Genomic DNA, 21,442 nt, shown 5'->3' with positions numbered 1-21,442 from the left:
AACCCGCAAGCGTAATTTTACTTTTAGCAAATGCCATGTTGGAAATTATCCCATTTTTGTTGGGAAAAGGTGCGAAATTTGTTTTAACTGCCCATGCTAACCAAGATCCGTTGGAGCAGCTATTCAGTAAGCAACGGCAAGCTTGCAAATCTGGGTCAAAGCCAACCCTGTATCAATACGGAAGGACCAGTCAAAGACTGCAAGTAATGGAAGATGGAAAAATGATGGTTCACCTAAAAGTTTCTGGTGGAAACACTGAAACTACTAACTCTTAAAAATGTAAAAGAAATCTTTATTAAAATAGGAACTGAACTCTATTGCATTTTTCGTTTATCACTAAGCTTACAGAACCTATCACAAATCTACATCAATTTGGTACTTGGAACTTATTCTCGCTTTGACGTCATTTTCAATTTTCTTTTTCGTATTTTCTTTTGTGTTGGCTTTGGTAACAAATCTTTTTTTTCTTTGATTTAGTTTTATATCATTTCTTAATTTATTGGTGTGTCCATTTCCTGCCGTATTGGTAATGGTATCTATGATACAATTTAACACTATTACACCTGCTTCCTTGTTTACTTTCGCTTTTTCACAGATGTTATCCCATTGGGCATTAATATTTATATTTTCCCTAATAGCTCTCACTGCCAATATCTTTTTATCCTTAACATAATTTGAGTTAAAATATTCTAATATGTGAAAATTTAACAACTTAAAAAAATTAAACGCTTCTTCAGTGGGATAAATTAAACCATTACGAGTTTGTTTGTCAACCCAATCTCTAACCCCTTTTGGAACTTTCTCACTATTTAACTCCCTTAAAACAGCTCCTATTTTATGACTAGCTTCTGTGTTTTTGGGTTTCAGTAGCTTATGTAATACGAATCCAGTGATATAATATAAACTTTGATAGTCCTCGTTGACCTGATTGTTGACTATGTTTTCGCTGGTAGATTCAATTTCACCAACCACCTCCCTCAATGAATTAAATAATGGCCATAAAATGTATTTAATGCCAATCTCTTTCTCCTTTTCACTTAAATCAGTCTGCAATCATAATGAACAAATTAAACCTTAGAAATAAAGTTATGGTTAAGTAGTTGCCTTACATCACAATTTTGCTCTTCTGACAAAACATTACTCAATCGTGAAAGGAAAATGCTTTTGTGTTTCTCATAAACACAATCCTCTCGGGTTTGAGTAAAAACAGGTTCATATAAAATTTTCACTTTATCAAAGATTAAGTCCCCTTCTTTTATGCCAGCTACCCATTTCAATATTTCCTCTGTACGCTTTTCTGTATTTAGAACCAAAAATGATTGGACAGATTCTTGTGCTTTTTGCCATGCACCATTAAAGTTAACATCAAACTGCGTATCTAGAAATTATAACATTTAATTTAAAGTTGGTGTTTAAATTTTAATGTTACAGCATGGACTAATTATAGTACTTCGTACAGGGACGCCCCATTCCCAAGCTATTCCTTTAGAAAGCTCTGAAAGGCGCATGTTAAATGCAAACCCCTTTTTTTACCCGCCCGCCAAAAATTTACTAGGGTCAAAACGTCACAAAACGGAAGATGTTGTCGCCATCTACGCCAATTTATTTCGTGAGAGTTGCAGTCTTGCAGACGGTTTTTAAATTTTATTTTCAAAACGGTTCGTTATTTTGCACGGTGTACTTGTACTTTTTCTATTTCAAATTAAGTTAGTTCTTATTATTTTCAATACAATGAAAAAACTCTGTGTTTACAAATCTTGCAAAAGTGATTCAAGATACAGTAATAAGGAATTTATGAAGGATGTGTTTTGGATACCATTTCCCAAACCTAAGAGAAGTCATCAAAAATGCCAAAAATGGATTAATTGGTTGAACAGGGAAGATTACCCCATTAGCAGAGTAAATACAAATACGTATTTATGTTCAAAGCATTTCGTAGGAGGAAAAGGCCCTACTCCGGAATTTCCTGACCCTGTGCATAGTCATGTAAGTTATATATTATAGAAAGTGATAGTTACATTTTAAGCATAGGATATTTATGTTATAGCAACTCATTTTCCTTTAGGAATTGGTCTCTGTATTAAAGCCGCGGCATGAAGATCAGCCAGTAGCTCAATCTAGGGACTGTGAACGTGAAATTAATGTTGTCAATACAACTACACCAATAGTAGAAGTTAATAATTCGATAGTGACCCTAATTGAACCAGTTATTAATATGGATATAGATTCTACAGCCCCAGTACCTTGTAATAATGTATTAACGGAAAAAGACAACATCATACAACCACCAGTTTCCTCAGTCGATCTATTTTCCATTATTAAAGCGTATTCTCCTCCACTGGAATGGGGAATTACGGAAGTTAAAAATGGACTGATAATATGCAAATTCAAAGATGGAACGGACAAAGTTATCTATTGTATCAAGCTAGATCATGATTGTATACCGAAATATGAAGTTCAAGGAAAGCCATTGGATCATCCAGATATTTTTTCACAATTTCCCAAGAAAATGAGGTCTCTTCAAGATTTGGAGGATGTTTTTACTCTTTTCAACTCGTATAAACTTTGCCCAGGGAATAATGCTAGAGAATTTTTTGAGATTTTTGAAAATAGGCCGCAAAATAAGGGTTTTATCAGCTTAATATCTGGTGGAATCCATAGTGACAAATGTGAACTTATTTTAAATATCGGAAATAAATCAAGGTGTTTTGCTTGTGCTAAACAAAGACTAAGCTTGCAAGTGACAATTAGTCGCAAGAAGAAAAAACTGGACACAAGTATCACAAGATTTTCCAACTTGAATAAAACTGAACTTGCCAAGAAGTTACGAGAAAGTAAAAACAAAGAATATGAACTAAAGACCAAAATAAAAAGACTTCAAACTAAAATGTCTAAACAAATTAATAAACTTGGAGAGGAAGTTCCTGGACAAGATCACAATTATCTTCTTGAAATTTTAGAAGAAAGTGTAAAAAAGGGCTACGACAAGACTAATAGTGACTTTTCCAGACTTTTTCTTAAAACCCAACTGAAAATGCTACAAACCAAACATAAAAATGGGAGGAGGTGGCACCCGCTTGTTTTACAGTGGTGCATGTTTATGTACGCAAAATCACCTGCTCTTTACAAATCATTGCATGAATCAGGAGTTATGTTACTGCCCTCAAAAAACACGCTAGCCAGGCACTCAGAAAATCTTGGAGTAACACCAGGTTTTCATGACGAAGTTTTTCTAAGAATGAAGAAAGATTTCAAAGTAATAAAAACACAAGAACACCAGGAATATTTTTTCCTGGTTTGTGATGAAATTAAGATCGAAGAAGATCTGGTGTACCGGAAGAATACTGGTGAAGTGATTGGATACACTCATTTAAGTAGCGCTGAGCAGCGGCTAAGCGAACTTCGTTCCGAGTTTTACAAGGATAAACCCTTGGCAAGCCACGTATTGCAATTTATGATTAGGGGAGCTACAACAGGGTTTAAACGTCCATTTGCGCATTTTGCAACTAATTCACTGACTGCTGAGAAATTGGATACACTTGTGTGGGAAGCTATCCTAAAGCTGGAGTTCACAGGCTTTAAAGTGTTAGGCGTGGTAGGAGACGGAGCTTCCACTAACAGGAAATGCTTTAATATGAACACTAAAGAAGACAATTACAAATGTGACAACCCATTTGCTCCTGAAAGGCCACTATTCTTCATATGTGACGTACCCCACTTGATAAAAACCGTTCGAAATTGCCTAGGCAGTAGTACAGAGGGATGTACCTATCGCTTAATGCAAATTAATGGTGAAAAACTCACATGGGATGTTATTAAAGCATTGTATCGTAAAGATATGGAAAATGGGGCTAATTTCAGAAAGCTTCACAAAATTACTATAGACCACGTGTCACTTGAAAACAAAATGAAGGTATGTTATGATTAAGTTCTTATTAAATTACTCACTGATAATTGTATTTTATTCAAACTTAGGTAAAGCTCGCTACTCAAATCCTGAGCAAATCAGTAGCAAACGCTTTAAGATCATATTTTCCTGGAGAGCATAAGGAGTTGATACGCTTTATAGAAACATTTAATAAGTGGTTTGATGTATTGAATGTTGGCCATTTATATGATGGATACTATTTACGAAACAACGATATCAAACCATTCACATCACCAAATGATAAAAGACTAGAAGTAAAGTAAATGTTTGGCAACTGATTCTCAGAGTTTTAATTGTATTCACCCCTTTTTCAGTGGCTTAAGACCGACTTCCTTGGCTACCTAACCGAGTGGGAGAATTATGTTCATAATTTAAATGAAAAAAGTAGTCACAAAAAGAAAATGCTTCTTACAACAGAAACATTGTCAGGATTGCGTCAAACAAGTCAGTATTGAATACTTATTTCAAAATGGTCTCTAATTTTAACCCGCAAGCGTAATTTTACTTTTAGCAAATGCCATGTTGGAAATTATCCCATTTTTGTTGGGAAAAGGTGCGAAATTTGTTTTAACTGCCCATGCTAACCAAGATCCGTTGGAGCAGCTATTCAGTAAGCAACGGCAAGCTTGCAAATCTGGGTCAAAGCCAACCCTGTATCAATACGGAAGGACCAGTCAAAGACTGCAAGTAATGGAAGATGGAAAAATGATGGTTCACCTAAAAGTTTCTGGTGGAAACACTGAAACTACTAACTCTTAAAAATGTAAAAGAAATCTTTATTAAAATAGGAACTGAACTCTATTGCATTTTTCGTTTATCACTAAGCTTACAGAACCTATCACAAATCTACATCAATTTGGTACTTGGAACTTATTCTCGCTTTGACGTCATTTTCAATTTTCTTTTTCGTATTTTCTTTTGTGTTGGCTTTGGTAACAAATCTTTTTTTTCTTTGATTTAGTTTTATATCATTTCTTAATTTATTGGTGTGTCCATTTCCTGCCGTATTGGTAATGGTATCTATGATACAATTTAACACTATTACACCTGCTTCCTTGTTTACTTTCGCTTTTTCACAGATGTTATCCCATTGGGCATTAATATTTATATTTTCCCTAATAGCTCTCACTGCCAATATCTTTTTATCCTTAACATAATTTGAGTTAAAATATTCTAATATGTGAAAATTTAACAACTTAAAAAAATTAAACGCTTCTTCAGTGGGATAAATTAAACCATTACGAGTTTGTTTGTCAACCCAATCTCTAACCCCTTTTGGAACTTTCTCACTATTTAACTCCCTTAAAACAGCTCCTATTTTATGACTAGCTTCTGTGTTTTTGGGTTTCAGTAGCTTATGTAATACGAATCCAGTGATATAATATAAACTTTGATAGTCCTCGTTGACCTGATTGTTGACTATGTTTTCGCTGGTAGATTCAATTTCACCAACCACCTCCCTCAATGAATTAAATAATGGCCATAAAATGTATTTAATGCCAATCTCTTTCTCCTTTTCACTTAAATCAGTCTGCAATCATAATGAACAAATTAAACCTTAGAAATAAAGTTATGGTTAAGTAGTTGCCTTACATCACAATTTTGCTCTTCTGACAAAACATTACTCAATCGTGAAAGGAAAATGCTTTTGTGTTTCTCATAAACACAATCCTCTCGGGTTTGAGTAAAAACAGGTTCATATAAAATTTTCACTTTATCAAAGATTAAGTCCCCTTCTTTTATGCCAGCTACCCATTTCAATATTTCCTCTGTACGCTTTTCTGTATTTAGAACCAAAAATGATTGGACAGATTCTTGTGCTTTTTGCCATGCACCATTAAAGTTAACATCAAACTGCGTATCTAGAAATTATAACATTTAATTTAAAGTTGGTGTTTAAATTTTAATGTTACAGCATGGACTAATTATAGTACTTCGTACAGGGACGCCCCATTCCCAAGCTATTCCTTTAGAAAGCTCTGAAAGGCGCATGTTAAATGCAAACCCCTTTTTTTACCCGCCCGCCAAAAATTTACTAGGGTCAAAACGTCACAAAACGGAAGATGTTGTCGCCATCTACGCCAATTTATTTCGTGAGAGTTGCAGTCTTGCAGACGGTTTTTAAATTTTATTTTCAAAACGGTTCGTTATTTTGCACGGTGTACTTGTACTTTTTCTATTTCAAATTAAGTTAGTTCTTATTATTTTCAATACAATGAAAAAACTCTGTGTTTACAAATCTTGCAAAAGTGATTCAAGATACAGTAATAAGGAATTTATGAAGGATGTGTTTTGGATACCATTTCCCAAACCTAAGAGAAGTCATCAAAAATGCCAAAAATGGATTAATTGGTTGAACAGGGAAGATTACCCCATTAGCAGAGTAAATACAAATACGTATTTATGTTCAAAGCATTTCGTAGGAGGAAAAGGCCCTACTCCGGAATTTCCTGACCCTGTGCATAGTCATGTAAGTTATATATTATAGAAAGTGATAGTTACATTTTAAGCATAGGATATTTATGTTATAGCAACTCATTTTCCTTTAGGAATTGGTCTCTGTATTAAAGCCGCGGCATGAAGATCAGCCAGTAGCTCAATCTAGGGACTGTGAACGTGAAATTAATGTTGTCAATACAACTACACCAATAGTAGAAGTTAATAATTCGATAGTGACCCTAATTGAACCAGTTATTAATATGGATATAGATTCTACAGCCCCAGTACCTTGTAATAATGTATTAACGGAAAAAGACAACATCATACAACCACCAGTTTCCTCAGTCGATCTATTTTCCATTATTAAAGCGTATTCTCCTCCACTGGAATGGGGAATTACGGAAGTTAAAAATGGACTGATAATATGCAAATTCAAAGATGGAACGGACAAAGTTATCTATTGTATCAAGCTAGATCATGATTGTATACCGAAATATGAAGTTCAAGGAAAGCCATTGGATCATCCAGATATTTTTTCACAATTTCCCAAGAAAATGAGGTCTCTTCAAGATTTGGAGGATGTTTTTACTCTTTTCAACTCGTATAAACTTTGCCCAGGGAATAATGCTAGAGAATTTTTTGAGATTTTTGAAAATAGGCCGCAAAATAAGGGTTTTATCAGCTTAATATCTGGTGGAATCCATAGTGACAAATGTGAACTTATTTTAAATATCGGAAATAAATCAAGGTGTTTTGCTTGTGCTAAACAAAGACTAAGCTTGCAAGTGACAATTAGTCGCAAGAAGAAAAAACTGGACACAAGTATCACAAGATTTTCCAACTTGAATAAAACTGAACTTGCCAAGAAGTTACGAGAAAGTAAAAACAAAGAATATGAACTAAAGACCAAAATAAAAAGACTTCAAACTAAAATGTCTAAACAAATTAATAAACTTGGAGAGGAAGTTCCTGGACAAGATCACAATTATCTTCTTGAAATTTTAGAAGAAAGTGTAAAAAAGGGCTACGACAAGACTAATAGTGACTTTTCCAGACTTTTTCTTAAAACCCAACTGAAAATGCTACAAACCAAACATAAAAATGGGAGGAGGTGGCACCCGCTTGTTTTACAGTGGTGCATGTTTATGTACGCAAAATCACCTGCTCTTTACAAATCATTGCATGAATCAGGAGTTATGTTACTGCCCTCAAAAAACACGCTAGCCAGGCACTCAGAAAATCTTGGAGTAACACCAGGTTTTCATGACGAAGTTTTTCTAAGAATGAAGAAAGATTTCAAAGTAATAAAAACACAAGAACACCAGGAATATTTTTTCCTGGTTTGTGATGAAATTAAGATCGAAGAAGATCTGGTGTACCGGAAGAATACTGGTGAAGTGATTGGATACACTCATTTAAGTAGCGCTGAGCAGCGGCTAAGCGAACTTCGTTCCGAGTTTTACAAGGATAAACCCTTGGCAAGCCACGTATTGCAATTTATGATTAGGGGAGCTACAACAGGGTTTAAACGTCCATTTGCGCATTTTGCAACTAATTCACTGACTGCTGAGAAATTGGATACACTTGTGTGGGAAGCTATCCTAAAGCTGGAGTTCACAGGCTTTAAAGTGTTAGGCGTGGTAGGAGACGGAGCTTCCACTAACAGGAAATGCTTTAATATGAACACTAAAGAAGACAATTACAAATGTGACAACCCATTTGCTCCTGAAAGGCCACTATTCTTCATATGTGACGTACCCCACTTGATAAAAACCGTTCGAAATTGCCTAGGCAGTAGTACAGAGGGATGTACCTATCGCTTAATGCAAATTAATGGTGAAAAACTCACATGGGATGTTATTAAAGCATTGTATCGTAAAGATATGGAAAATGGGGCTAATTTCAGAAAGCTTCACAAAATTACTATAGACCACGTGTCACTTGAAAACAAAATGAAGGTATGTTATGATTAAGTTCTTATTAAATTACTCACTGATAATTGTATTTTATTCAAACTTAGGTAAAGCTCGCTACTCAAATCCTGAGCAAATCAGTAGCAAACGCTTTAAGATCATATTTTCCTGGAGAGCATAAGGAGTTGATACGCTTTATAGAAACATTTAATAAGTGGTTTGATGTATTGAATGTTGGCCATTTATATGATGGATACTATTTACGAAACAACGATATCAAACCATTCACATCACCAAATGATAAAAGACTAGAAGTAAAGTAAATGTTTGGCAACTGATTCTCAGAGTTTTAATTGTATTCACCCCTTTTTCAGTGGCTTAAGACCGACTTCCTTGGCTACCTAACCGAGTGGGAGAATTATGTTCATAATTGAAATGAAAAAAGTAGTCACAAAAAGAAAATGCTTCTTACAACAGAAACATTGTCAGGATTGCGTCAAACAAGTCAGTATTGAATACTTATTTCAAAATGGTCTCTAATTTTAACCCGCAAGCGTAATTTTACTTTTAGCAAATGCCATGTTGGAAATTATCCCATTTTTGTTGGGAAAAGGTGCGAAATTTGTTTTAACTGCCCATGCTAACCAAGATCCGTTGGAGCAGCTATTCAGTAAGCAACGGCAAGCTTGCAAATCTGGGTCAAAGCCAACCCTGTATCAATACGGAAGGACCAGTCAAAGACTGCAAGTAATGGAAGATGGAAAAATGATGGTTCACCTAAAAGTTTCTGGTGGAAACACTGAAACTACTAACTCTTAAAAATGTAAAAGAAATCTTTATTAAAATAGGAACTGAACTCTATTGCATTTTTCGTTTATCACTAAGCTTACAGAACCTATCACAAATCTACATCAATTTGGTACTTGGAACTTATTCTCGCTTTGACGTCATTTTCAATTTTCTTTTTCGTATTTTCTTTTGTGTTGGCTTTGGTAACAAATCTTTTTTTTCTTTGATTTAGTTTTATATCATTTCTTAATTTATTGGTGTGTCCATTTCCTGCCGTATTGGTAATGGTATCTATGATACAATTTAACACTATTACACCTGCTTCCTTGTTTACTTTCGCTTTTTCACAGATGTTATCCCATTGGGCATTAATATTTATATTTTCCCTAATAGCTCTCACTGCCAATATCTTTTTATCCTTAACATAATTTGAGTTAAAATATTCTAATATGTGAAAATTTAACAACTTAAAAAAATTAAACGCTTCTTCAGTGGGATAAATTAAACCATTACGAGTTTGTTTGTCAACCCAATCTCTAACCCCTTTTGGAACTTTCTCACTATTTAACTCCCTTAAAACAGCTCCTATTTTATGACTAGCTTCTGTGTTTTTGGGTTTCAGTAGCTTATGTAATACGAATCCAGTGATATAATATAAACTTTGATAGTCCTCGTTGACCTGATTGTTGACTATGTTTTCGCTGGTAGATTCAATTTCACCAACCACCTCCCTCAATGAATTAAATAATGGCCATAAAATGTATTTAATGCCAATCTCTTTCTCCTTTTCACTTAAATCAGTCTGCAATCATAATGAACAAATTAAACCTTAGAAATAAAGTTATGGTTAAGTAGTTGCCTTACATCACAATTTTGCTCTTCTGACAAAACATTACTCAATCGTGAAAGGAAAATGCTTTTGTGTTTCTCATAAACACAATCCTCTCGGGTTTGAGTAAAAACAGGTTCATATAAAATTTTCACTTTATCAAAGATTAAGTCCCCTTCTTTTATGCCAGCTACCCATTTCAATATTTCCTCTGTACGCTTTTCTGTATTTAGAACCAAAAATGATTGGACAGATTCTTGTGCTTTTTGCCATGCACCATTAAAGTTAACATCAAACTGCGTATCTAGAAATTATAACATTTAATTTAAAGTTGGTGTTTAAATTTTAATGTTACAGCATGGACTAATTATAGTACTTCGTACAGGGACGCCCCATTCCCAAGCTATTCCTTTAGAAAGCTCTGAAAGGCGCATGTTAAATGCAAACCCCTTTTTTTACCCGCCCGCCAAAAATTTACTAGGGTCAAAACGTCACAAAACGGAAGATGTTGTCGCCATCTACGCCAATTTATTTCGTGAGAGTTGCAGTCTTGCAGACGGTTTTTAAATTTTATTTTCAAAACGGTTCGTTATTTTGCACGGTGTACTTGTACTTTTTCTATTTCAAATTAAGTTAGTTCTTATTATTTTCAATACAATGAAAAAACTCTGTGTTTACAAATCTTGCAAAAGTGATTCAAGATACAGTAATAAGGAATTTATGAAGGATGTGTTTTGGATACCATTTCCCAAACCTAAGAGAAGTCATCAAAAATGCCAAAAATGGATTAATTGGTTGAACAGGGAAGATTACCCCATTAGCAGAGTAAATACAAATACGTATTTATGTTCAAAGCATTTCGTAGGAGGAAAAGGCCCTACTCCGGAATTTCCTGACCCTGTGCATAGTCATGTAAGTTATATATTATAGAAAGTGATAGTTACATTTTAAGCATAGGATATTTATGTTATAGCAACTCATTTTCCTTTAGGAATTGGTCTCTGTATTAAAGCCGCGGCATGAAGATCAGCCAGTAGCTCAATCTAGGGACTGTGAACGTGAAATTAATGTTGTCAATACAACTACACCAATAGTAGAAGTTAATAATTCGATAGTGACCCTAATTGAACCAGTTATTAATATGGATATAGATTCTACAGCCCCAGTACCTTGTAATAATGTATTAACGGAAAAAGACAACATCATACAACCACCAGTTTCCTCAGTCGATCTATTTTCCATTATTAAAGCGTATTCTCCTCCACTGGAATGGGGAATTACGGAAGTTAAAAATGGACTGATAATATGCAAATTCAAAGATGGAACGGACAAAGTTATCTATTGTATCAAGCTAGATCATGATTGTATACCGAAATATGAAGTTCAAGGAAAGCCATTGGATCATCCAGATATTTTTTCACAATTTCCCAAGAAAATGAGGTCTCTTCAAGATTTGGAGGATGTTTTTACTCTTTTCAACTCGTATAAACTTTGCCCAGGGAATAATGCTAGAGAATTTTTTGAGATTTTTGAAAATAGGCCGCAAAATAAGGGTTTTATCAGCTTAATATCTGGTGGAATCCATAGTGACAAATGTGAACTTATTTTAAATATCGGAAATAAATCAAGGTGTTTTGCTTGTGCTAAACAAAGACTAAGCTTGCAAGTGACAATTAGTCGCAAGAAGAAAAAACTGGACACAAGTATCACAAGATTTTCCAACTTGAATAAAACTGAACTTGCCAAGAAGTTACGAGAAAGTAAAAACAAAGAATATGAACTAAAGACCAAAATAAAAAGACTTCAAACTAAAATGTCTAAACAAATTAATAAACTTGGAGAGGAAGTTCCTGGACAAGATCACAATTATCTTCTTGAAATTTTAGAAGAAAGTGTAAAAAAGGGCTACGACAAGACTAATAGTGACTTTTCCAGACTTTTTCTTAAAACCCAACTGAAAATGCTACAAACCAAACATAAAAATGGGAGGAGGTGGCACCCGCTTGTTTTACAGTGGTGCATGTTTATGTACGCAAAATCACCTGCTCTTTACAAATCATTGCATGAATCAGGAGTTATGTTACTGCCCTCAAAAAACACGCTAGCCAGGCACTCAGAAAATCTTGGAGTAACACCAGGTTTTCATGACGAAGTTTTTCTAAGAATGAAGAAAGATTTCAAAGTAATAAAAACACAAGAACACCAGGAATATTTTTTCCTGGTTTGTGATGAAATTAAGATCGAAGAAGATCTGGTGTACCGGAAGAATACTGGTGAAGTGATTGGATACACTCATTTAAGTAGCGCTGAGCAGCGGCTAAGCGAACTTCGTTCCGAGTTTTACAAGGATAAACCCTTGGCAAGCCACGTATTGCAATTTATGATTAGGGGAGCTACAACAGGGTTTAAACGTCCATTTGCGCATTTTGCAACTAATTCACTGACTGCTGAGAAATTGGATACACTTGTGTGGGAAGCTATCCTAAAGCTGGAGTTCACAGGCTTTAAAGTGTTAGGCGTGGTAGGAGACGGAGCTTCCACTAACAGGAAATGCTTTAATATGAACACTAAAGAAGACAATTACAAATGTGACAACCCATTTGCTCCTGAAAGGCCACTATTCTTCATATGTGACGTACCCCACTTGATAAAAACCGTTCGAAATTGCCTAGGCAGTAGTACAGAGGGATGTACCTATCGCTTAATGCAAATTAATGGTGAAAAACTCACATGGGATGTTATTAAAGCATTGTATCGTAAAGATATGGAAAATGGGGCTAATTTCAGAAAGCTTCACAAAATTACTATAGACCACGTGTCACTTGAAAACAAAATGAAGGTATGTTATGATTAAGTTCTTATTAAATTACTCACTGATAATTGTATTTTATTCAAACTTAGGTAAAGCTCGCTACTCAAATCCTGAGCAAATCAGTAGCAAACGCTTTAAGATCATATTTTCCTGGAGAGCATAAGGAGTTGATACGCTTTATAGAAACATTTAATAAGTGGTTTGATGTATTGAATGTTGGCCATTTATATGATGGATACTATTTACGAAACAACGATATCAAACCATTCACATCACCAAATGATAAAAGACTAGAAGTAAAGTAAATGTTTGGCAACTGATTCTCAGAGTTTTAATTGTATTCACCCCTTTTTCAGTGGCTTAAGACCGACTTCCTTGGCTACCTAACCGAGTGGGAGAATTATGTTCATAATTTAAATGAAAAAAGTAGTCACAAAAAGAAAATGCTTCTTACAACAGAAACATTGTCAGGATTGCGTCAAACAAGTCAGTATTGAATACTTATTTCAAAATGGTCTCTAATTTTAACCCGCAAGCGTAATTTTACTTTTAGCAAATGCCATGTTGGAAATTATCCCATTTTTGTTGGGAAAAGGTGCGAAATTTGTTTTAACTGCCCATGCTAACCAAGATCCGTTGGAGCAGCTATTCAGTAAGCAACGGCAAGCTTGCAAATCTGGGTCAAAGCCAACCCTGTATCAATACGGAAGGACCAGTCAAAGACTGCAAGTAATGGAAGATGGAAAAATGATGGTTCACCTAAAAGTTTCTGGTGGAAACACTGAAACTACTAACTCTTAAAAATGTAAAAGAAATCTTTATTAAAATAGGAACTGAACTCTATTGCATTTTTCGTTTATCACTAAGCTTACAGAACCTATCACAAATCTACATCAATTTGGTACTTGGAACTTATTCTCGCTTTGACGTCATTTTCAATTTTCTTTTTCGTATTTTCTTTTGTGTTGGCTTTGGTAACAAATCTTTTTTTTCTTTGATTTAGTTTTATATCATTTCTTAATTTATTGGTGTGTCCATTTCCTGCCGTATTGGTAATGGTATCTATGATACAATTTAACACTATTACACCTGCTTCCTTGTTTACTTTCGCTTTTTCACAGATGTTATCCCATTGGGCATTAATATTTATATTTTCCCTAATAGCTCTCACTGCCAATATCTTTTTATCCTTAACATAATTTGAGTTAAAATATTCTAATATGTGAAAATTTAACAACTTAAAAAAATTAAACGCTTCTTCAGTGGGATAAATTAAACCATTACGAGTTTGTTTGTCAACCCAATCTCTAACCCCTTTTGGAACTTTCTCACTATTTAACTCCCTTAAAACAGCTCCTATTTTATGACTAGCTTCTGTGTTTTTGGGTTTCAGTAGCTTATGTAATACGAATCCAGTGATATAATATAAACTTTGATAGTCCTCGTTGACCTGATTGTTGACTATGTTTTCGCTGGTAGATTCAATTTCACCAACCACCTCCCTCAATGAATTAAATAATGGCCATAAAATGTATTTAATGCCAATCTCTTTCTCCTTTTCACTTAAATCAGTCTGCAATCATAATGAACAAATTAAACCTTAGAAATAAAGTTATGGTTAAGTAGTTGCCTTACATCACAATTTTGCTCTTCTGACAAAACATTACTCAATCGTGAAAGGAAAATGCTTTTGTGTTTCTCATAAACACAATCCTCTCGGGTTTGAGTAAAAACAGGTTCATATAAAATTTTCACTTTATCAAAGATTAAGTCCCCTTCTTTTATGCCAGCTACCCATTTCAATATTTCCTCTGTACGCTTTTCTGTATTTAGAACCAAAAATGATTGGACAGATTCTTGTGCTTTTTGCCATGCACCATTAAAGTTAACATCAAACTGCGTATCTAGAAATTATAACATTTAATTTAAAGTTGGTGTTTAAATTTTAATGTTACAGCATGGACTAATTATAGTACTTCGTACAGGGACGCCCCATTCCCAAGCTATTCCTTTAGAAAGCTCTGAAAGGCGCATGTTAAATGCAAACCCCTTTTTTTACCCGCCCGCCAAAAATTTACTAGGGTCAAAACGTCACAAAACGGAAGATGTTGTCGCCATCTACGCCAATTTATTTCGTGAGAGTTGCAGTCTTGCAGACGGTTTTTAAATTTTATTTTCAAAACGGTTCGTTATTTTGCACGGTGTACTTGTACTTTTTCTATTTCAAATTAAGTTAGTTCTTATTATTTTCAATACAATGAAAAAACTCTGTGTTTACAAATCTTGCAAAAGTGATTCAAGATACAGTAATAAGGAATTTATGAAGGATGTGTTTTGGATACCATTTCCCAAACCTAAGAGAAGTCATCAAAAATGCCAAAAATGGATTAATTGGTTGAACAGGGAAGATTACCCCATTAGCAGAGTAAATACAAATACGTATTTATGTTCAAAGCATTTCGTAGGAGGAAAAGGCCCTACTCCGGAATTTCCTGACCCTGTGCATAGTCATGTAAGTTATATATTATAGAAAGTGATAGTTACATTTTAAGCATAGGATATTTATGTTATAGCAACTCATTTTCCTTTAGGAATTGGTCTCTGTATTAAAGCCGCGGCATGAAGATCAGCCAGTAGCTCAATCTAGGGACTGTGAACGTGAAATTAATGTTGTCAATACAACTACACCAATAGTAGAAGTTAATAATTCGATAGTGACCCTAATTGAACCAGTTATTAATATGGATATAGATTCTACAGCCCCAGTACCTTGTAATAATGTATTAACGGAAAAAGACAACATCATACAACCACCAGTTTCCTCAGTCGATCTATTTTCCATTATTAAAGCGTATTCTCCTCCACTGGAATGGGGAATTACGGAAGTTAAAAATGGACTGATAATATGCAAATTCAAAGATGGAACGGACAAAGTTATCTATTGTATCAAGCTAGATCATGATTGTATACCGAAATATGAAGTTCAAGGAAAGCCATTGGATCATCCAGATATTTTTTCACAATTTCCCAAGAAAATGAGGTCTCTTCAAGATTTGGAGGATGTTTTTACTCTTTTCAACTCGTATAAACTTTGCCCAGGGAATAATGCTAGAGAATTTTTTGAGATTTTTGAAAATAGGCCGCAAAATAAGGGTTTTATCAGCTTAATATCTGGTGGAATCCATAGTGACAAATGTGAACTTATTTTAAATATCGGAAATAAATCAAGGTGTTTTGCTTGTGCTAAACAAAGACTAAGCTTGCAAGTGACAATTAGTCGCAAGAAGAAAAAACTGGACACAAGTATCACAAGATTTTCCAACTTGAATAAAACTGAACTTGCCAAGAAGTTACGAGAAAGTAAAAACAAAGAATATGAACTAAAGACCAAAATAAAAAGACTTCAAACTAAAATGTCTAAACAAATTAATAAACTTGGAGAGGAAGTTCCTGGACAAGATCACAATTATCTTCTTGAAATTTTAGAAGAAAGTGTAAAAAAGGGCTACGACAAGACTAATAGTGACTTTTCCAGACTTTTTCTTAAAACCCAACTGAAAATGCTACAAACCAAACATAAAAATGGGAGGAGGTGGCACCCGCTTGTTTTACAGTGGTGCATGTTTATGTACGCAAAATCACCTGCTCTTTACAAATCATTGCATGAATCAGGAGTTATGTTACTGCCCTCAAAAAACACGCTAGCCAGGCACTCAGAAAATCTTGGAGTAACACCAGGTTTTCATGACGAAGTTTTTCTAAGAATGAAGAAAGATTTCAAAGTAATAAAAACACAAGAACACCAGGAATATTTTTTCCTGGTTTGTGATGAAATTAAGATCGAAGAAGATCTGGTGTACCGGAAGAATACTGGTGAAGTGATTGGATACACTCATTTAAGTAGCGCTGAGCAGCGGCTAAGCGAACTTCGTTCCGAGTTTTACAAGGATAAACCCTTGGCAAGCCACGTATTGCAATTTATGATTAGGGGAGCTACAACAGGGTTTAAACGTCCATTTGCGCATTTTGCAACTAATTCACTGACTGCTGAGAAATTGGATACACTTGTGTGGGAAGCTATCCTAAAGCTGGAGTTCACAGGCTTTAAAGTGTTAGGCGTGGTAGGAGACGGAGCTTCCACTAACAGGAAATGCTTTAATATGAACACTAAAGAAGACAATTACAAATGTGACAACCCATTTGCTCCTGAAAGGCCACTATTCTTCATATGTGACGTACCCCACTTGATAAAAACCGTTCGAAATTGCCTAGGCAGTAGTACAGAGGGATGTACCTATCGCTTAATGCAAATTAATGGTGAAAAACTCACATGGGATGTTATTAAAGCATTGTATCGTAAAGATATGGAAAATGGGGCTAATTTCAGAAAGCTTCACAAAATTACTATAGACCACGTGTCACTTGAAAACAAAATGAAGGTATGTTATGATTAAGTTCTTATTAAATTACTCACTGATAATTGTATTTTATTCAAACTTAGGTAAAGCTCGCTACTCAAATCCTGAGCAAATCAGTAGCAAACGCTTTAAGATCATATTTTCCTGGAGAGCATAAGGAGTTGATACGCTTTATAGAAACATTTAATAAGTGGTTTGATGTATTGAATGTTGGCCATTTATATGATGGATACTATTTACGAAACAACGATATCAAACCATTCACATCACCAAATGATAAAAGACTAGAAGTAAAGTAAATGTTTGGCAACTGATTCTCAGAGTTTTAATTGTATTCACCCCTTTTTCAGTGGCTTAAGACCGACTTCCTTGGCTACCTAACCGAGTGGGAGAATTATGTTCATAATTTAAATGAAAAAAGTAGTCACAAAAAGAAAATGCTTCTTACAACAGAAACATTGTCAGGATTGCGTCAAACAAGTCAGTATTGAATACTTATTTCAAAATGGTCTCTAATTTTAACCCGCAAGCGTAATTTTACTTTTAGCAAATGCCATGTTGGAAATTATCCCATTTTTGTTGGGAAAAGGTGCGAAATTTGTTTTAACTGCCCATGCTAACCAAGATCCGTTGGAGCAGCTATTCAGTAAGCAACGGCAAGCTTGCAAATCTGGGTCAAAGCCAACCCTGTATCAATACGGAAGGACCAGTCAAAGACTGCAAGTAATGGAAGATGGAAAAATGATGGTTCACCTAAAAGTTTCTGGTGGAAACACTGAAACTACTAACTCTTAAAAATGTAAAAGAAATCTTTATTAAAATAGGAACTGAACTCTATTGCATTTTTCGTTTATCACTAAGCTTACAGAACCTATCACAAATCTACATCAATTTGGTACTTGGAACTTATTCTCGCTTTGACGTCATTTTCAATTTTCTTTTTCGTATTTTCTTTTGTGTTGGCTTTGGTAACAAATCTTTTTTTTCTTTGATTTAGTTTTATATCATTTCTTAATTTATTGGTGTGTCCATTTCCTGCCGTATTGGTAATGGTATCTATGATACAATTTAACACTATTACACCTGCTTCCTTGTTTACTTTCGCTTTTTCACAGATGTTATCCCATTGGGCATTAATATTTATATTTTCCCTAATAGCTCTCACTGCCAATATCTTTTTATCCTTAACATAATTTGAGTTAAAATATTCTAATATGTGAAAATTTAACAACTTAAAAAAATTAAACGCTTCTTCAGTGGGATAAATTAAACCATTACGAGTTTGTTTGTCAACCCAATCTCTAACCCCTTTTGGAACTTTCTCACTATTTAACTCCCTTAAAACAGCTCCTATTTTATGACTAGCTTCTGTGTTTTTGGGTTTCAGTAGCTTATGTAATACGAATCCAGTGATATAATATAAACTTTGATAGTCCTCGTTGACCTGATTGTTGACTATGTTTTCGCTGGTAGATTCAATTTCACCAACCACCTCCCTCAATGAATTAAATAATGGCCATAAAATGTATTTAATGCCAATCTCTTTCTCCTTTTCACTTAAATCAGTCTGCAATCATAATGAACAAATTAAACCTTAGAAATAAAGTTATGGTTAAGTAGTTGCCTTACATCACAATTTTGCTCTTCTGACAAAACATTACTCAATCGTGAAAGGAAAATGCTTTTGTGTTTCTCATAAACACAATCCTCTCGGGTTTGAGTAAAAACAGGTTCATATAAAATTTTCACTTTATCAAAGATTAAGTCCCCTTCTTTTATGCCAGCTACCCATTTCAATATTTCCTCTGTACGCTTTTCTGTATTTAGAACCAAAAATGATTGGACAGATTCTTGTGCTTTTTGCCATGCACCATTAAAGTTAACATCAAACTGCGTATCTAGAAATTATAACATTTAATTTAAAGTTGGTGTTTAAATTTTAATGTTACAGTATACCTTTTAAAAGTTGCTGTTTTAACAATTTCTTTTTTCTTGATTTTTTTGCGCTATTTAAAAATTATATAAAAGTTAATAACTTAATATAAGAACGATATAAAACAGATGTACCATGCACTTGCAGTTCCACTTCGAGAGTTCTGCTTTATTTCCTCCGAAACTGGGTTAATTACTGATGTTTTAGATGGAGAATGAATTTGAAGATCAGAATCTAAAATTATTATTCAAAGTTGGGTGACATAAAAATTTGTAACTTAATATGACTTTATGAAATAGAATTTACCATTTGAGATATCATCAAAAACTCTAAATGGTGCAGCTTTTTGCGATTTTGATATATTTGAATGATCACTTTTCCTTTCTAATAGCTCAAAATCATTAATTTCATTTGCCAAATTTGGCCATTCTTTAAGTTCATCATCATCTATAAAAATAAAATATAACCCAAACAACATTAAAAATAACACAAGGCTGGTATTAAGCCTTAGTAAACACTTACCAGAAGACAATTCATCATATATTTCCCCTAGTTTTTTCACTTTTTTTTTAGTAGGGGACTTAAATAATGTCTTATCCGTCAAAGAAGATAAATTCATATTTTAAAATTTACAAAAAAACATACAAATAACCAAAATTAACCAAAGAATGTGTACAAATTACAAAAGCATGGGCTAGTACCGGCAGACGACAGATCACAATTTTTTTATCCCTAATGCAACCCCCCCCTCTCCTCTTTTGACCCTAGACTTCCGCAGCTTTCAAAACCCGCCGCCAGAGCGCACATTTAACAATCGCCCAGCGTAGATTTTGGGAATGGGGCGTCCCTGTACGAAGTACTATAATTAGTCCATGGTGAAATGCCAAAGTGTTGAAAATATATACCCTGATGCCAAGATCGACCTCAAAATGCCAAGATCCTGGATAAATGCCAAGGAGTGGCAACATTGTTCGAGAGTTTGAAGAAACGAAGTTCTACGATCTAAGACTCTAAATTTTTCCTGCAAAGACTTTTAGTAGGCTTCGCTAACTAGACAGACGTCGTCCTACAAAAAAATTGTTACCCTATTAGAAACACGGGAGAAGCTTCTGCCCAGCTGTTAGAGGCGCTAGTAGTAGCACTGCTGAAGTGCAGAACAAACGTCGACCATCGTATGCAGTAGAGTCCGACGCCGAAAATAAAAGAAAATAAATCGTTATGTCGATCAGTACAAAAAGGTCAACAAAAGTACAATAAGTTCCTTCTTTTGACTGGAATTCAGCAACTTAAAACATTAGCGTATCACAGAAGTAATTCAAATATTGATGATTAAAGAGTTACGAAAACGTCATTGAATAAAATATTAGAGATTTTTTTATACCGCGTAACAGGAATGTACCCTCGGAGAGATAACAATTAGTACCTTAAAGGGAGTACGTAGTTCCATGTTTATGGTAGATCAACGAGTTTCGCATTTATACCACCAGGTTTAACAAAGCTAGGAGTGTTTGGTGCTAGTTACCTAAGAACGAGTTTTAGCAGACGATTTTGGGATTTAAGTGAGCGCTTATAATAATAAATGAAACGTTCCAACCAGTAGCGTAGCCGGGATTTAAATTCGGAGGGGGCACACAATGGAAACAAATAAAATGCATAAATTGTATATACACGAACCACCTGTGCCCCCCCCCCCTAACTACGCCACTGGTTCCAACTGAATAGTTTATTATTATTTGGTAAAAGTAAGAGTATACTTTTACCTTTAAAATATATTTTTATAAGTAAAACATACTGGCATTAAAAAATAGCGTTGCGAAAATAAACTTATGGTGTTATGTAATAAATGTGGTCTAAAATATTTAAAATTGATTTTTCATTAAAAGTTCTCGTTATGAACTTGTGAATTTTTCCCTTCAAACATGTATATTTTAGCTTCCCATATATATAAAACATACAGTTTTCAATTACATAAAACGTATTTACGACATCAAACTGTACTTTTAACGTAAGCTAACTTACTTTGCGAAATTAACATAAATATAATGCTTTCGCTATGTGCACTGACAATTTCACAGAAATTTTCCCTGTAATTTATACAGATTTCAAGTGTGCTAAAGGTTTTTACGTACCTCTTCGGTACTTTCTACGGTAAATACCTTTCTGAAAGAATACACGTTATTTCGGTAAATATTCTCTTTAAAAAATACCAAAACTCGGTAATATTTACAGGACTATTCTGTCAACGTGTTGCATCGTATTTTCATGTAAAAATGTTCTGTTAAAACTACGGTTTTTTCTCTCAGTGTTCTTGTAAGAAGGGTTACCATAGCAGATGTGGTTACTCAAAGAATAATTTCAGTTGTACAGACCTTTGTGCGTGT

At 34.4% G+C, this 21,442-nt stretch overlaps 9 protein-coding genes across 9 annotated transcripts; 4 read left to right on the top strand and 5 right to left on the bottom strand.

Annotated features, from left to right (window-relative positions):
* Window positions 1-271: 271 nt before the first annotated feature.
* On the bottom strand, window positions 272-1,508 carry LOC149934323 (uncharacterized). The gene is made up of 3 exons (XM_090153413.1): window positions 1,451-1,508; window positions 1,110-1,378; window positions 272-1,047 (listed from the first exon to the last, which is right to left on the bottom strand). Exons 1-3 carry the CDS (start codon window positions 1,506-1,508, stop codon window positions 355-357), a joined length of 1,020 nt encoding a protein of 339 aa, XP_090009539.1. The 3' UTR covers window positions 272-354.
* LOC149934322 (uncharacterized) lies at window positions 1,436-4,748 on the top strand. The gene is made up of 5 exons (XM_090181283.1): window positions 1,436-1,986; window positions 2,066-3,913; window positions 3,976-4,182; window positions 4,243-4,372; window positions 4,440-4,748. Exons 1-5 carry the CDS (start codon window positions 1,732-1,734, stop codon window positions 4,685-4,687), a joined length of 2,688 nt encoding a protein of 895 aa, XP_090037409.1. The 5' UTR covers window positions 1,436-1,731; the 3' UTR covers window positions 4,688-4,748.
* LOC149934321 (uncharacterized) lies at window positions 4,684-5,920 on the bottom strand. The gene is made up of 3 exons (XM_090153412.1): window positions 5,863-5,920; window positions 5,522-5,790; window positions 4,684-5,459 (listed from the first exon to the last, which is right to left on the bottom strand). The coding sequence occupies exons 1-3, from the start codon at window positions 5,918-5,920 to the stop codon at window positions 4,767-4,769; spliced, it is 1,020 nt and encodes a 339-aa protein (XP_090009538.1). The 3' UTR covers window positions 4,684-4,766.
* On the top strand, window positions 5,848-8,738 carry LOC149934320 (uncharacterized). The gene is made up of 4 exons (XM_090181340.1): window positions 5,848-6,398; window positions 6,478-8,325; window positions 8,388-8,594; window positions 8,655-8,738. Exons 1-4 carry the CDS (start codon window positions 6,144-6,146, stop codon window positions 8,712-8,714), a joined length of 2,370 nt encoding a protein of 789 aa, XP_090037466.1. The 5' UTR covers window positions 5,848-6,143; the 3' UTR covers window positions 8,715-8,738.
* A 357-nt stretch (window positions 8,739-9,095) lies between these two features.
* On the bottom strand, window positions 9,096-10,332 carry LOC149934319 (uncharacterized). Its single transcript, XM_090153410.1, has 3 exons — window positions 10,275-10,332; window positions 9,934-10,202; window positions 9,096-9,871 (listed from the first exon to the last, which is right to left on the bottom strand). Exons 1-3 carry the CDS (start codon window positions 10,330-10,332, stop codon window positions 9,179-9,181), a joined length of 1,020 nt encoding a protein of 339 aa, XP_090009536.1. The 3' UTR covers window positions 9,096-9,178.
* LOC149934318 (uncharacterized) lies at window positions 10,260-13,572 on the top strand. Its single transcript, XM_090181286.1, has 5 exons — window positions 10,260-10,810; window positions 10,890-12,737; window positions 12,800-13,006; window positions 13,067-13,196; window positions 13,264-13,572. Exons 1-5 carry the CDS (start codon window positions 10,556-10,558, stop codon window positions 13,509-13,511), a joined length of 2,688 nt encoding a protein of 895 aa, XP_090037412.1. The 5' UTR covers window positions 10,260-10,555; the 3' UTR covers window positions 13,512-13,572.
* On the bottom strand, window positions 13,508-14,744 carry LOC149934317 (uncharacterized). The gene is made up of 3 exons (XM_090153409.1): window positions 14,687-14,744; window positions 14,346-14,614; window positions 13,508-14,283 (listed from the first exon to the last, which is right to left on the bottom strand). Exons 1-3 carry the CDS (start codon window positions 14,742-14,744, stop codon window positions 13,591-13,593), a joined length of 1,020 nt encoding a protein of 339 aa, XP_090009535.1. The 3' UTR covers window positions 13,508-13,590.
* Window positions 14,672-17,984, top strand: LOC149934316 (uncharacterized). The gene is made up of 5 exons (XM_090154314.1): window positions 14,672-15,222; window positions 15,302-17,149; window positions 17,212-17,418; window positions 17,479-17,608; window positions 17,676-17,984. The coding sequence occupies exons 1-5, from the start codon at window positions 14,968-14,970 to the stop codon at window positions 17,921-17,923; spliced, it is 2,688 nt and encodes an 895-aa protein (XP_090010440.1). The 5' UTR covers window positions 14,672-14,967; the 3' UTR covers window positions 17,924-17,984.
* LOC149934315 (uncharacterized) lies at window positions 17,920-19,927 on the bottom strand. The gene is made up of 6 exons (XM_090154315.1): window positions 19,584-19,927; window positions 19,368-19,508; window positions 19,196-19,295; window positions 19,085-19,134; window positions 18,758-19,026; window positions 17,920-18,695 (listed from the first exon to the last, which is right to left on the bottom strand). The coding sequence occupies exons 1-6, from the start codon at window positions 19,678-19,680 to the stop codon at window positions 18,003-18,005; spliced, it is 1,350 nt and encodes a 449-aa protein (XP_090010441.1). The 5' UTR covers window positions 19,681-19,927; the 3' UTR covers window positions 17,920-18,002.
* Between the last annotated feature and the right edge of the window lie 1,515 nt (window positions 19,928-21,442).

Source organism: Leiobunum rupestre, chromosome 7 (assembly GCF_980474605.1).
Source record: "Leiobunum rupestre chromosome 7, qqLeiRupe1.1.hap1, whole genome shotgun sequence".
NCBI lineage: Eukaryota > Metazoa > Arthropoda > Arachnida > Opiliones > Sclerosomatidae > Leiobunum > Leiobunum rupestre.
The sequence above is the reverse complement of the archived record's forward strand: the minus strand, read 5'-3'. Positions and strand labels throughout refer to the sequence as shown.